Source organism: Schistosoma mansoni, chromosome W (genome assembly GCF_000237925.1).
Source record: "Schistosoma mansoni strain Puerto Rico chromosome W, complete genome".
NCBI lineage: Eukaryota > Metazoa > Platyhelminthes > Trematoda > Strigeidida > Schistosomatidae > Schistosoma > Schistosoma mansoni.
The window spans coordinates 52,693,157-52,710,087 of record NC_031502.1 but is presented as its reverse complement, the minus strand read 5'-3'; the positions used below and the strand labels follow the sequence as shown (position 1 = coordinate 52,710,087).

At 36.2% G+C, this 16,931-nt stretch overlaps 1 protein-coding gene across 1 annotated transcript in view; it reads right to left on the bottom strand.

Moving 5' to 3' along the window:
• Smp_143760 (putative terminal deoxycytidyl transferase rev1) overlaps positions 1 to 16,931 on the bottom strand; it is a gene marked incomplete at both ends in the record, with an annotated part of 39,067 nt that overhangs the window by 3,488 nt on the left and 18,648 nt on the right. The window contains 9 exons of the mRNA XM_018790121.1: positions 1,517 to 1,647; positions 3,276 to 3,441; positions 6,749 to 6,826; positions 7,324 to 7,472; positions 7,564 to 8,015; positions 8,571 to 8,695; positions 11,026 to 11,077; positions 11,917 to 11,986; positions 14,506 to 14,893. Of these exons, the coding sequence (XP_018655495.1) occupies positions 1,517 to 1,647; positions 3,276 to 3,441; positions 6,749 to 6,826; positions 7,324 to 7,472; positions 7,564 to 8,015; positions 8,571 to 8,695; positions 11,026 to 11,077; positions 11,917 to 11,986; positions 14,506 to 14,893 (1,611 nt within the window). The remainder of the gene's footprint in view (positions 1 to 1,516; positions 1,648 to 3,275; positions 3,442 to 6,748; positions 6,827 to 7,323; positions 7,473 to 7,563; positions 8,016 to 8,570; positions 8,696 to 11,025; positions 11,078 to 11,916; positions 11,987 to 14,505; positions 14,894 to 16,931) is intronic.

Sequence of the window (16,931 nt, the reverse complement as noted above, 5' to 3'; positions counted from 1 at the left end):
CATAAATCGTGAAGATGGATATCTGCAGATCCGTCCCCAAAATCTTGGTGAGTAAATACCACTTGCTATTGCTTTGTATACTGATTAATAATCCCTAATATCTTGTCACACACAAAATGTTGATCGAATTAACAAGTTAAAATAAAGTTAACACGTCAAATTAAACACTAGTCACAATCTCCGTCTTCCAAAATTTTAATAATTCTTTATATATAGACAGATAAGTAGTACAACTAATTTGAAAGTTTTTGGAGCTTCAGTATGAGTTCTATAAGATCATCAACCTAGTTCTTATTGGTTACCGTATAACCCCTAGAGATAAATTTTGATTCGTTCCCAAAAATGCAGCAAACAGGATTATGTACTCAATATTATTTTCCGAACTGTCGATTTTGTACATGTATCTTACAAATGTTTAATAATTATTTCTTCGCTGATTTAATCTGAAACTTCCCCCCCTTTTTCTTGCCGGGCATATTACATTGAGATTGGAGTCTATATTCATAAATTATCCTTATAACAGTTTTTTGGAGTAATGTCTAGTGTTCCTAAATAGCAAGTCGTTTTTAAAATTGTTTTTCCTGGGAAGATTCGAAGAATTGTGTTTCCATTTGATTCGTTATCAATTAATTCAGAATTTTCACTTAAAATTTAAATCAAGTTACGAGAATAATCCAACATTTAACGTTTTGTCCGTAGCATACGCTTATCAAGTCAACTTACTCATGTTAAAAGTCATGATCTCAGAATGGTGAAATTATGAGCTGAAATAAATGTGAACGATTAATTTCCTCGGTGTTTCGCTTCGGAGTTTGAAATAAGTAGCCTGCAACATTTAATAAATTGTTTGGTTACCAAACAGACAGACATCATTTCACGAGTTGGGAAGATTTCCTTTCCTTCACTCAGTAAGCATTAGGATAAAAGATGCGTTCATGTTTTCATCAGATTATGGATAGGAAACATCTCATAATGACCAAAGCAATCTAAAACATAGGTACTATATTCATGAATGTTACTGAAATCTAAGGGTAGTCATTGATTTCAGTACTACAGATCAAAGTGCTTGTATGGTTTCTATTTGCTTTGATGGTTCTACAATCCAAGTTAAGTACATTCAGCGATTTAGCTGATAGATACTTAGACTTTTTCGTTAGGTAACCGATTGTCTTGAAATTAATCTCGGAAAACAATTTAAGGTAAAGTTTCTCCTTCATGCTGTAATGGTCGACTTTTTTCTGGTCTGCTTTGTTAGTATCAAAATTACATGGATTGTGAAATCTGTTTTGGCTTGGGATAATAATGATTTATGAGGTAAACTCCGCAATTTAGACAAACACAATGTTAAAGGTAAGTTTTGCAAGTTTTACTTTCAATTATATGCATTCATAGTGCAGAAAATATTTTATTAAATTTAATTCTGTTGTATATCCATCCAAAAATAAACGTTTCCTAGGGAGAGCTACATAATATGTTATAATAGTTTCAGTATACTTAAAACATATGGTAAACTCACTCCCCGTAAATCTTCTGGTTCAGGACATAATCGATAAACTGTCTTTACTGCATATCGATAAAGGACTGTAGCGTCTGCTGTATGTTCAGTCATTTGTATAGTGTGATTGGTTATTGAACATAAACCATGACCTAAATTAGGAAGTGAGAAACGATTTATGCTCGCTTATCATATAATCACTTGAGATTGAAAAAATATGTTCAATGAATTAATTGATTTATAAGACACAAAATCGGGGTTTTGTTTCGTTTGTATTTTGTAGATAACATAATGTCATTTCCATACTGTTTTTTACGCGAACGTGCATCGAGAAAAGCGTGTTCTGTGTATGGAAGTGCTAATATGGCGATATAAGATATGCGGTCCATTGCCCTGCACTAGACATTAAATAATTAGATCAGTAGGACAAAACTCAAAACTATGTTATTACACTTGATTCGATCATCCGATCAAATGACCGAGAAACAGGTATGGGGTAGAACAATAGTTTTTTCACACACAACACAAAACAGTCAACGGGTGGCATCAAAGTAGGTCCAATTTTACGTATAAGATATTCACTTAAATTTAGTGTAAATGAGTAGGCCTGTCTACCCCGTTGCCTAATTGGGGCTTGGCTTCACGTGACATATCAACGACTCAGCTACTTACTAAGAATTCACATGCGTTTTACATGTTATGCTCCAAACATTATTTCAGCGGTGCTGATATACTTATTTGTACACCTGTACATTATTAACTAAAAAACGTCGGTTTAGTTGACAACTGTCACTCATATCTCACAGCGTGTCTTTTCCAATTGAATTATTCTCAGCATCGTAAGAAAATATTCGCTATTTAAAACCTACTTTTGTTCAAGTGCTTATCCTGATAGTAAAGACTCCTAAACTGATTTACAATCCTTAATCAACTGTTACATTGTTAAACACAACTGACTTACGATGAGGTCAAATGACATATATTGGTACATGTAATAGATGTTTCAGTAAATTATATTTAGAGAAAACCAAACGTACCACAACGTTCTTCATGAGATTAATTCGCTTTAAATACCATTACTTATAGCGTACATCTAAAAAGTATCGGGAGTCATACTTTTTAACGCTTATTCAACTTCTTCAACAAGATTTAGTGAGAAAAATGCTTTATTAATCGAGTATAGTACTGTTTTTATCAAAATAACCTGTTTGCCCCTGTTTTTCAAGTTAAAGATTTTAAACTGGACAGCAGTTCCAGGCGTTAATGACGTTATGTCGATTTAATCATTAAACTTTTACCAGACAGATCTTTAGATACTTAGTGTATTCCAGCGTACTATGTGATAATTAGTAAATTTTTACATACCTACTGCTGTCGTTTAATGATATTGTAAAAACGTGAGTGAGTATTTTACTTATTGCAGTAGTTTTACTGATGTTTGATGAATTTGCCACTTTTACAAACAGAATCAAGAATAAGCTGGAATACAACTGTAGTTATTCTGTAGTGGTTCAGGTTATACAATTTTCAGTTGCCAAGCGTTTATATTTTTTGGGCGCACAACTTTCGAAAGTTCAAGTCACATTGTCAGTATTTCTATAATTAATCAGTATCATGAATACAGAGGAATTAAGGAATGCCGCGAAGTTGTAAACGAAGTATTTTCCTATTCAAATAATTTAATGATGTGTAACGTCCGTGCATAAGTGAACTTAATTCGAAAAAGTGTATGTACATACGAAATTAATTGCATTATAAAGATACACTCCGTACCACTTACCCATATATTTTGAAGTCTGCACAGGGGCGTTAGGAAGTCGTAAGTATAATTTGATGGTTAGTGATTTTCCTACACAGCCTTCGTTCATTGAACTCATTTTGATATTTCGCATTCTAGAGCTCAATTCTTCGCATAGTGACTGTACTAAGGCTTCTAATTCAGATCGCTAAAAGTTCAATTATAAACAGCAAATCTTTTACATATCAAATAAATATTTTGAATAAAATTTGGATCGTTAATTATGTACACTGATACATTTTCGGCGTAAATTCCAGAAATAGGAATTCATTATAATCCACAATAAGTCGAAATTCAATATGTATATTTTAATTCGTGGTTCTACTATTCACATAGGTGTATACCAACCACTAATAACAAAACAAATCGAAAAATTAAACCGTATTTTGTATGGTTGCTGTCCGAAATTGGCAGTCCAGTTATGTACGTTTTAACTGCAGACGTCTCGGAGTTCAGGGAAACCTGACTCCAAATAATACCTAGTGAATGCGTGAAACGCACAGACAAGTAAAAAAAAAGCCTGAATTAATTAAATAGTTGTTTCAGAAATTGTCTTAGGTGTTCGGATGTAAATACTGAGTTGTTTACGTTCACTAATCTAAAATATCATAGCTTATTTCATTAGTCTTCCTTCTGAACCATATACGATCTTTTTAGCATATATTGGCGTTACATTAATTCTACGTAGAGTTGATCAGTGATAACAATTAAAGTTGTATCTCTTTACAACGTACTATGTGATTGCATCACTAGCTTTTACTACGTTTGCCACACAAACCTGTTTTTTCGTCTAGTTACAGATTTCAGAAAATACCATCAATCAGCAATCTAGATACAGTGATTACACAACTGCATTAACTTATAGCCACACTTTCTTGTGAAGTTTTGTTTCTATGGTTTTTGAATGGCGTCTTGCGTTTTGTATTAAAAGTCTTTTGTCTTGTTTGTAGATCATGAGAATCTCATGTCCATATTTCTCCTCGAAAAATCAATGGAAATAGTAAAGAACTGTGCTCATCTGGGTAATTGGTTGTGAACTGCAGACAGACAAACTCCATTGTTTTATGCTGGTACAGAATGCTAGATGCCAATGCGGGTAATATTTGATGGTGCCAGCCAATCTAAATTATCGGTTGTCCCAGAGTCTCGAAAAAAATTTAGTCTGTGAAAAATTCGGTTTGAGCCATAATTTTTTAACAGTTGTGTCTAGTTGTTGTCGTCTCTCCAGAACTGTTCCCATTTAGACGAAAGATGACATAGTCCTATTTGGTGAAGACGCTGACAAAATGCAGTCTTCTGTTAGAACTGAGTAACAATGCCAGGATATTTTTAATGCGTTTTCCCCCCTGTACATGTAAATTGTTACTCCAGGACTGGCCTGTGTCAACACCTGAACTAAGGATAGGGAGTGAAGTAGTCGGTCGTGTTGATAACTTCACCTACCTTGGAAGTCTGATCAGCCCTAATAAGTTGGTGTATGGAGAAATCTCGACATGGATTTAAAAAGCTCGTTTTGCTTTTGCCAACTTACGTCACCTATGGCGCAGGCGAGATGCCTGTCTATCAATTAAAGGACGAATATACTGTTGCGGCAGTTCTTTCTGTTCTACTTTACGGCTGCGAAACGTAACCACTAAGAGTAGAAGATACTCGTAAGCTACTAGTATTTGACCATAGATGTCTTAGAAATAGTGCTCGCGCCTGCTAGGATCACCGCGTGAGTAATAGTGAGGCTAGATACAGGGTGTTAGGGAATGATGGTAAATCGGTTGATGAGGTTGTGAATCTTCATCGACTGAAATGGTTGGGCCACGTGTTACGTATGCCTAGACACCGATTACCACGACGCGCTATTCTGACTAGTATTGGGGATGGTTGGAATAGAGTGAGGGGCGGCCAAACCGAAAAATGGCATCAGTACTTGAAGTCACTAACTTCGAGTCTGAGCCATGTTGGTAGATGCAGAATACTTGGTTGGGGTCCGTGCGACTATCGTAACCAATGGTTGAAGACTCTGGGTGACATGGCTGAGAATCGGTCACAATGGATACACTCTTTGTCTTCCCTTAAACTATGAGATTAAAATTATTTCTTCCTGTATTATATCCTTATATACAATCTTTCTTTTATATATTTGTACCATTAAGATAACTACTAAGAATTTAGTATTGATCTTATTGTGCTAATGAGGTGTGGCAACTTGGACCGATGCATATATTTTCTGGTCCTACGTTTTTAGATGGTTGAATGAGGATTGGACGTCAACACTACTGATCTGTGCAATGAAACGAGAAAAGCTGTTACAGGATAATATGATTCTATTTAGATGGTGGGTTTTTGTTTAACCGCTAGCAACACAAAACATTTATAACGTTTACAAGGATCTATTGATTAAGGTCAATGGGTTAAATAAACAAGAAATTGTTGCATCAAGGATCAAACCAATAACACTCAGGTCTCGCAGTGTGTACGTTATTATCAGACCACTAATTAAAAATTTAATGGTCCATATATCCAACTTCAGTCAGTTTATGATAGAGCGCGATAGTGATCCAATTTCATCGCTAATACATGTCTTCCTCTGGGCATAGTTAAATCCCATCAGTGGCAGCCTCTACCTGAAGCAGAAGTTGGTCATTTTTAGACACATGATTATTGCTTATTTGGTCCCTTCTTTTTAAGCTAATCCATCATGAAAACTATTACAAACGTTCTTCGGATCTAAAAAAGTAAGAAAATACAAAATCTTTGATCTCTTTTGGTGCGCACATGTGAATTTGTAACCACAATTCCATCCAAGAGCATAGAAAGAGACTAGTTACGGTTGATGACTTATCTGCTGTAGTTAAAATTTCAGAGTTCTCGTAATATCAACACGTTGGTAAGTTGTAGAGCAATAGCGTTTTTCTAAACTGCAAAACAATTTTGGATTTCCTCGTCAACTGGAAAAGGATCTTGCAGATAACAGCCTCTCATTAACTGCTCCTTATTCTTATCTAAACAGTCGTAGAGTTGAAACAAAATCTCACTTGTAGCTTATCACCAGCAAACTATGTAAGGTATCTATTCGATATATATTGTATTTCGTTGAACATCGATACTCAATTATTGCCAGTGATCCTATAAATAATCAACCTCATGAATGATCGCTACGGTTGTCATTCATCTACTGTCTTTAATAAATATACATCTGTTTTTCATCAGTATTCTCCTGTTAACGTGAGAAGTTATGTTTTTTATCGAGCAACAAATTCTCCTTTTGAAGATTTTGTCTTAGTTATCTATTTGACTTCTATTTCTCACATATGAATGTCTTAACAAGTTAGTGTCCATTCACATTTTGAAGTGCATTGATCTAATAAATCATCTGGTTTTGATGAAACTGGTCTTTTGATTTTATTATTTTTACGAATAAAATTAGTACGTTAATGGAAATTCATATTCAGGGAACTTACTGAGCTTAGTCGAATTCCGTAGTTCATTGATGCTGATACAGATTTATATTCCTTCTCGAATTGCAAACTATCCAAATCCTAAAATAGTAAGAGATGTTTACAAGACAAAAGAACTAGGTCTAAATAATGGAAGTATTGCCATTAATGTAGTATGGAAGTAGGTACCGCCAATAGAAACCTTTGGGAATTCCACTCGCTAATCATTTAAACATATAGGGTTTTATTTTGGTGACTCGGCTAGCATATCGTTTGCTTCAATGTTTCACTAGTTGAGTAATAGGCTGATTTAAGCAGGCTCTATGCCGTCCTTATGTTGACAGCGCTCTTAAAGAAAACGGTACAGTAAATCTCATCGTCCTCAAAAGTCTTAAAAGTGTTAGGCGACCGATCAAAAACCAAAACGGGTTACTGTCCCTTGAAGCTAAACAAAGAACTTAGTGTTGAATGCGTGGGACATGCTGGAGTTATATGGGAATACTTATATTTCACGGCTGTGGCTCAACTTATGTTGTGTATTTGTTTATAACTAATGGACAGAGTTACTGGAGCATTATGATCATGAAAAACTGACCAACCTTTCCGCGACATGCCATGTAAACCCGATTACCAGTTTTCTTGCCCAGTAAACTTGTGATTTGATTGTGAGAGACTTTGGACATCAGTTGGCCGCATGTTTTGGCATCGAATGCTTGAAATATTTTACCTGCCAGGGATCTACCGATATCTAAAATGTAAAAATATATTTTGCGGGGAAAATATGGCTGTAGCACGTTAATCCAATGAGCATATTATCTATATATCATAAAAAATCTTACTTGGGATTTCAGTAAGGGGTAGGTTGCACAACCACTGGTACTCATCTCCAGTTAGTTCACATTCCGAGTGGGTTTCTAGCTGTTCTATATTTTCATCTGAAGAATACCACCTCCAGCTTTCATTTTTTGTTTGCCTATCTAGTTTCGGACATGCGCCTCCGGAACGGCCAAGAAGCCAATACTGGCCGTTGGGCTTAGCCTTCTTTGTGGCTAAACGTGCCAATAATTTACTTGTACCAAACCCAATAGACGCTGTACAGCCACCAGTGATGTCTCTTACTAATTCTCGTATATAACCACCCAAAATTAACGGATTAATGATTTGATAGGTTGCCTCCCAATTACTATCATGAAGTTTCGGTTTGATCTCGTTTTCATTTGAGTAAATTAGTAGTTCTGTACAGTCAGCATACAGTTCATCACAGCTTACCGCTTGGATGTCTCGAGTGAAGCTATAATGTACGGAATGAAATAGGCTAATATAAATTTTAGACGAAAACCTCAGAATAACAGTCAAACCAAGGTCCAGGCATTTTTTTTGTAAAGAAACGAAAGGAAACTGTCGAGACATATGTAAGACCTTTCAGATATATTTCACTAAAAAGAAAAGCAGGTGAAAAACTAGCTATGGTTATGAAATGGTTTTTGTCATTGATTGACGTTAGACAATAGACTAAGGGATAGATGCTCCCTATGACTTGATTATAACTCATTTTTGAGGCCGTCAGCCTCAGGACCTAATCTCAGGCCGCATGGCGAGTATTTGAAATCAAATAATTGATATAGAAAACTTCAGTCGATCAGTGATATGAAGTGGGAATCATCTAATAATTCTGGCGGGTACGGTTGAACTCTACCATTTGGTTTCTTACTGATTGTATATCTACAACTGAGGACTTGTTACTTGTATGGTTTGGAGGATTGCCAAAAGCCATTCTTAAGATGAAAATGTAAGTTAGTGTTACAAGCCTATTTTCCATTAATAAGTTCAAAAGCAACTGACTTACCGAGAAATTGTACTATATAGTAGCTCTGATACTGCTTTGTAAGCCTCGAAGTCATAAGGTAAAACAATTAAGTCTGGGCATAGTTGTTTGGCTCTTCCTAGAAGCATTCCGTTTTTTACTCCAGCCTATAATGTATGAGAATATATAATAAGTTGGGTATCAAGAACGCCAGAAAATATATTCTAAGAAAACCGTGTAACGCATTGGGAGACTTGGTTATCTGGAAGTTGCTTCTTCAAACTCAGTTCAGCTTAGTCTTTTTATAGAACGGTAATTCATAAACTTTTCCTCTATCCTCATGAAATGTTTGTCAGGATTTCTAGAATGTTGATTGTAAGTGATTCTATCAAGGATAATATAAATACAATTAGTTTCAGAGATAAAGGAAGAGATCCAAACCAATATGGTCTGATTATTCAATCAGTACCTTGAGGTTTTATTCAAATCACGTTATGGAATGTATCCTTTCTAGAACCGGTTACATGTACAGTGACAAACATATCAAGAAATTACTTGTTCAATAATGGGTAATCATTAAAAGCTAGGACTTACTTACGCCTGTTACCCCTCGTCGAGGAGCATAGGCCGCTCACCAGCATTCTCCATCCAACTCTGTCCTGAGCCTTCCTTTCCAGTTCTTTCCAGTTAACATTCATCCTTTTCATATCGGCTTCTATTTCCCGGCGTAGTGTGTTCTTTGGCCTTCCTCTTTTCCGCTTCCCTTCCGGATTCCAAGTTAGGGATTGCCTTGTAATGCACATTGGTGAATTCCTTAATGTATGTCCGATCCACTTCCAACGTCTTTTCCTAATTTCCTCTTCAGCCGGAAGCTGGTTTGTCCTCTCCCATAAAACGCTGTTGCTGATAGTATCCGGCCATCGGATGTTGAGTATTTTGCGTAGACAACTGTTGATAAATACTTGTACCTTCCTGATGATGGTTGTAGTAGTTCTCCACATTTCAGCTCGGTACAGTAGGACTGACTGTCTCGAGGTCCGTATTGAAGATTCTCACTTTGAAATTAGTTGAGAGTTGTTTTGAGTTCCATATGTTCTTCAATTGTAGAAATGCTGCCCTTGCTTTGCCAATCCTCGCCTTTACATCTGCATCCGATCCTCCTTGTTTATCAACGATGCTCCCCAGGTACTTGAATGTTTCCCCCTCTTCCAGAGTTTCGCCATCAAGTGTGATTGGGTTGGTGTTCTCCGTGTTGCATTTGAGAATCTTGCTTTTTCCTTTGTGAATGTGGAGGCCTATCGATGCGGAGGCTGCTGCTACATTTGTGGTCTTCATCTGCATTTGTTCGTGTGTATGAGAGAGGAGGGCTAGGTCATCTGTGAAGTCCAAATCCTCTAATTGATTCTGAGAAGTCTATTGTATTCCGTATTTCCCTTCAGATTAACATTCATCCTTTTCATATCTGCTTCTATTTCCCGGCGTAGTGTGTTCTTTGGCCTTCCTCTTTTCCGCTTCCCTTCCGGATTCCAAGTTAGGGATTGCCTTGTAATGCACATTGGTGAATTCCTTAATGTATGTCTGATCCACTTCCAATGTCTTTTCCTAATTTCCTCTTCAGCCGGAAGCTGGTTTGTCCTCTCCCATAAAACGCTGTTGCTGATAGTATCCGGCCATCGGATGTTGAGTATTTTGCGTAGACAACTGTTGATAAATACTTGTACCTTCCTGATGATGGTTGTAGTAGTTCTCCACGTTTCAGCTCCGTACAGTAGAACTGACTGTCTTTACGTTCGTATTAAAGATTCTGACCTTGAAATTGGTTGAGAGTTGTTTTGAGTTCCATATATTCTTCAATTGTAGAAATGCTGCCCTTGCTTTGCCAATCCTCGCCTTTACATCTGCATCCGATCCTCCTTGTTTATCAACGATGCTCCCCAGGTACTTGAATGTTTCCCCCTCTTCCAGAGTTTCGCCATCAAGTGTGATTGGGTTGGTGTTCTCCGTGTTGCATTTGAGAATCTTGCTTTTTCCTTTGTGAATGTGGAGGCCTATCGATGCGGAGGCTGCTGCTACATTTGTGGTCTTCATCTGCATTTGTTCGTGTGTATGAGAGAGGAGGGCTAGTAAAAGCTAGGAGCCCATTTATATTAAAGAAGATGGATCGTATCTGTCATGTGCTACTCTATATTCAAATTAAAAGTAGGGGTCTATCAATAGATACTGTCGAGGCAAATGGGAGTTAGGAAGCCAGAAGGTCGTCTTAGCTTTCACAGCTGTTTACTTCTATTGAATTATATGAACATTCAAATCATAGATTTTTTACAATGTCGAAAATTAATTAATGATTTCAGATTTATATGTAAGTTGTTTTTATGTTTCGTAAAATTTTGTTAAGTTTATTTCCAACCAGAGAACGTTTGTCTAACTTACACTGAAGGTGCTAATTTAGAGTATTCTAAATAATACAAAGAAGTATTTAAACTTTAATTGCACTTACGTGACGAGCAGTATATGAACAGGAAGCAACTTCAGACATAGATTCCGCGTGTCTATAATGGTAGTCAAACAATGCATAAATTTGGTTATGATATATTTTTGACAATAACACTGTGCTATGAATATCATCAATGCGACTACGTATAAATACTAGGTTTTAAACTTTCATAGCATAAGTTATATAATGAGCTAAAAATAGTTAAAGAGCCAGCGGAAACGGAGCCATGAAATGGATAGGCGATGTGTTTAGTTTACTGTCCCTTTTAATATGTTTCATATAACTAAACGCTGTGAAGCCTTCATGAGAAATGTTTTCCACGCTACATCAGAATCACTTAACACAATGAAAGTAACAGTCTCACAACTGATGCAAATATTATTTGGATGAGAGAGTATGTATATTTGTACCGAATACAGCGGGGACTTGATTTCTATCAGTACTTTAACTGCTTGTGGCACAGGGTTTCATTTGAGATTTAGGTGGTGACCTCACCTGAGGACCATTAGTCTCGACAGGGTGCCGGAATGGTATCACACCCCTTGCACTACTGAAGCTTCCAATCAGTATTGAGGTCTGCGTGATTATCGTAACCAATGGCTGGAGACTCTTGATGACATGGCTGAGAATCGGTCACAATGGGGTGGGTGTGTACACTCTTTATCTTCCCTTAAACCGTGAGATTTAAATTACACCTCTCTTCCTACGAACTAATTCTTTCTTCCTGTATTATGTCCTTATATACAATCTTTATATATATATATATATATATATATATATATATATATATCGTAACTGACTGACTTCCTATCAGTCAGTGGAAAATAGGTGAAGAGAACAAATTATATGACGAAATTAACTAGGAAATTAATTAGGATTCAGAACACTACTTACTTATTACTACTTCTAATGTCGTTAACTGAACCACGTGAGCTTTTCGCATGTGTAATAGCAATTGGCTTGTCTAATATTAAAAAAATACGAGAAGTATATCAATCGAAAAAATAGTTGGAAAGTCACGATGAATATAATTTTCCACATTTCCCAAGTTTCAGTAAAATATATTAATTCGAAGATCAGATTGATTCAATTACATCATATACTAGTACCGTTTATAACAAAACATGGTGAGATTCTTTTAGAGCGATATATATATATATATATATATATATATATGCACATAGTGATTTCAACTTACACAATTTACGCTTTTCAAACATTAATTAGAAAGTACAAACTACGATCAGTGCAGACTGATGGAACTTGTACAATCATGTCAAAGTTTCGTTGGTGATCGGTAAATCTTTCCAGGTAATCATTCTCTTATTTTACTACAAATTTCCTATTTTTTTAGTTGAAATTGATTGAATAACTTAGATCATCATATTGATATGTAAATTTAAGGATCTGCAATGCTACTCAAATCTTTCAGTTGTTCTTACGATAGTTCTTTAGTTCCCAATGGATTTCGCTAAGTACAGAAATGATGCATGAGATGTTAAGATTATCCCCACCGTAAAACAGATATAATTAGGAAGAATGTAAGTTTTTAATAGAAATAGGTAAAATGAAGGTAGTTTTCTAGTACCCGTTGCTGACTCAATAATCAAGAAAACATTCATGTTAATGAAATACGTGTACTATTGAACTTCTTATATATTAGATCAACTTAACAAGGCTTCGTTTTTAACGCTGTAGAAAAGGAGAATATTGGAACAATTTCTTTTACTTGGATCGCACACGAAAAAGGAATTCCTATCTTATCATGGTGTTAATTTCCATAAACCTCTTATTGTCATTATGGACAACATTGCAGAATAAAAGTGGGGTTTTTAAAACCACTTCGCAAATACTGAATAAGTCCGAGTGCGTCTGTGTCCTATTTAATATATGAATGTGCTGATTCCCGCCAATCACAGAGGAGTGAATTATCGATCAGAGCAATAATACACAAAAGCCGTATGAGCAGTCTTGAGTACTTATCAGTCCTGCTTTCTGCCTAGCCCAGCCAGTTAAGTCCAGAACAATAATAACAGCCTCTGCAATATGAATTATTATTCTCAAACATATTGGGTTTATATACCAAACAAACTGACCACAGCGTACCATAAAATAGAAAACAACATTTGTACAAGATTTAACCAAATGTGGCTGTGAATAAGGGGAACAGTAATTAGTAGACTAGGGATAACTCAAGAATGGCAAATCCTATAATAATAGTCTATAGGTCAAAATAAAGCTTATAATATGATGGACACGAATATGAGTAGTTTAGTTACTTAACAATTATACAATAGGAAATATACATATCATATTGGTCCATAAATAGTTCTCAAGGTTACCATTCATAAATCTCCACGGGATAATAACAGGCTTTGTTTATGATAAGTGGTTTTCTCAGGATTTGCATTTGGATTCAAGTTTACTGTTTTGTTAAGTTGACTTCTGATCGTGTGATTTATTGATCACATTCACATGAATTAACAACTTAGATTTGTGTTAATTTTTATTGGTTTTAGGTTAATCTGAAGGTAATGTTTGCATAAATTTACTGAAACATTTAAATATTCTATATAAATGCAACTCTAAGAATATCAATAAATTTCCAAAAGCATGACATTTAGATTGACCTGCAATGAGTATCTAAAAGGCTCACTTCTTTATGATGTAGTTCGAAATGACAGTGAAAAATTCCTAATCAAAACAGTCAAACCAAGAAATCCCAACACAACTATAAGTATAAAACTGAGCTACAAATTTTTTATTATTCTTCAGTTCATTTGAATAAAACTGGTCACAGTGAGTAGTTCAATATGTTTTGTAATATTCTCCAACCTCAGATGTGAAGAATCATGAAATCTATGTGAAGAACGATTATTGATTCTGGAACTAATAATGTATATTTGGTTCCAGTTCAAATCACTATTGAAATCAACTACTATAAATAAGAATGGAAATATTCAGTAATGTTTATAAATCTTAAGTATTGATTCAATGAACAGATTTTCATTATCTAATACCACATTCATTACTTGAAGATCTAAGAGTAGTAAACGAAAAAGTATTACCAACCCTGTAAACTCGCAGATTGAGAAATTGTAAATGTTCTTGATAGATAGATATTACTCATAGAGTAAGAGATAAATTTGTGTAGCTATAAATATTAAAGTACCATGAGTTAAATCCATCTAATCCATCAAAAATGTATGCTATGATTATTTTGTTTATTAGACTAATACTACAATTTTGTTTAAAAATATATCTATAAATTCAAACATAATTTAGAGTATAGAGTTGAGATCATGAGTCAATTGAAGCTAGACCACCATGGAAAACCTGGGAGCCCTGGGCGGCCGTTTCGTTTTATTATGGGACTCCTCAGCAGTGCGCATCCACGATCTCGCACACGCGAGACCCGAACCCAGGACCTACCAGTCTCGCGCCGTCCAGTGCTTATAGATAATTCTATGATAAAATAATTACCTTCAAGTTCTGGTCTATTTCGAAGACTGACAGATACGAAGAAACAATCCATATCAATATGAAATATAATTTGAGGTTTTTGTGGTTTAGATAATGGGTAAGAATTAGGATTGTTACAATTAACATATCGTGCATGTAATTCAATTATTTTTTTGTTATTTGTTGATAGAGATAAATCACTTGAAATTTGACTATACCATTCCATGCCTAAATCACAATTGTGTTCAGGATTCTTACGCATCTCTTCGACTAAACTATGTAAATCTTTAGCCCATGAAGAAAGATGATGTAACCGTGAACGGGAATAAAATGTAGCTAATTTTTGATCTATTGATGTTTTCAATGAGGTTTGTTGTATCGGTGTATAGGAGGTAATAGATGAAGGTACCTAAAAATGGAAAGAAAAGTCAAGAAAAGTTTACACAAATTTAGGGACAGGAAGATCGACATCGATGAGTATATTCATATCATTATTAAGTTAATATTTGGTAAATGTATCATTTTCAAAACTGAAGGAAACATCTGGAATCCGTTATCCTAAAAGATAACAGCTTCCAGATGGCTAATGTTTATCCTAATAATTTACGATACAACGTTAGTTCTAAGCTCATTACAATGAAGAATTATTTATTTATTTATTTATTTAAACACATATATATTGGTACAAAAGGACACCAGGTACATATGCGCCACACTATTTGTGTGTGTGGGCTGTGATACTGCCCGGGTGCCCAAACCGAAGCAGGTGGTTTTCTTAGGGGGCCACACCCCGAGCCTTTGACCAAAAGGTCTTATCCACAAGGCAGTGGAGCATCGTGAGGAGATGCAGTCCCATGGTAGCCGTTGACCAATGACAGGTTCGTCCGCCATTCGTTCCATCAGGATACTGGAGCCCATGTGCACCATTGGTTTGGAATGAGGGTTTTCCAACTCCCCTAGGTGGACCCTCCGTGTCCACTAACCCGGTTAAAGCGCCGGACATTCGCTTTTCGTCCTCTCACTTTCGTAAACAACACCCCCGCCACGAGAAGGCAGTGAGTAGGACTTCCCTGGCAGAGGCTATATATTCGCTGGCCATGTGAGAGCATTTCGAGAGGGAGAGTAGACTCTCCCCACTCTCGGCCGTACCAGGGCATTTGGGGGCACAATGAAGAATACTTAGTATTAATCATACAACATAATAAGTATGTAACCAAAGTCCGTTGAAGCCTCAGCTGAGTTGCTATATAAAAGTTCCGTTCAAAAAGGGATAACACTGAATGATGAAACTGAAAAAAGATATATGGAAATAAATAGCAAAACGACATGGGTAGTCAAAAAAGGACAAACAAATAATTTTATATGATGCTCAAAAACAATGAAAATCAAAGCATTGGTAAATCTGTTTATTTTTTATTCATATTTCGTAGAGTATAGGAATCATTGCCTGTTTTTCAATCTAGTTAGTTAGTAATTCGCCATACCCATGTAAGGAATCTTATCCATTTGGAAATTACTTTTAGTGAGATTCTATTAGGCGGTGCTGCAACATATGTAATACAACTTCATCAACTCAGTTGCAAGGTGATATAACCTTATCAGTCAGTCAGTCAGTCAGCTACAACGTAGGACCAGGCACATTTATGCATCGGTCCAAGTTGCCATACCTCGTTAGCACAACAAGATCAACACCGGATTAATAGTAGTTAATTTAGTGTTGGTAGTAGTATATAAATTATAGGTTGTATATAAGGATATAGTATAGGAAGGAAGAGAGATATGAAGCAATTTTAGTCTCAAGGTTTAAGGGAAGATAAAGAGTGTATACACCTACGCCATTGTGATCGATTCTGAGCCATGTCACACAGAGTCTCCAACCATTGGTTACGATAGTCACGCGGACCCCAACCAAGTAGTCTGCATCTGCCAACATGGCTCAGACTAGAAGTTAGTGACTTCAAGCACTGATGCCATGTTTGGGTTTGGCCGCCCCTAACTCTCTTCCAACCGTCCCCAATACTAGTCATCATAGCGCGTCGTGGTAATCGGTGTTCAGGCATACGTAACACATGGCCCAACCATTTCAGTCGATGAAGATTCACAACCTCATCAACTGATTTACCATCGTTCCCTAATACCCTGCGTCTAACCTCACTATTACTTACCCGGTTATCCCAGCAGATGCGAGCGATATTTCTAAGGCATCTGTGGTCAAATACTAGTAACCTACGAGTATCTTCTACTCTTAATGGCCATGTTTCACAGCCGTAAAGTAGAACAGAACGAACTGATGCGCAGTATACTCGTCCCTTAATTGATAGACGGATATCTCGTCTACGCCATAGGTGACGTAAGTTGGCAAAAGCCAAACGAGCTTTTTGAATCCGTGCAGAGATTTCGTCAGACACCAACCCATTAGGGCTGATCAGACTCCCAAGATAAGGAAG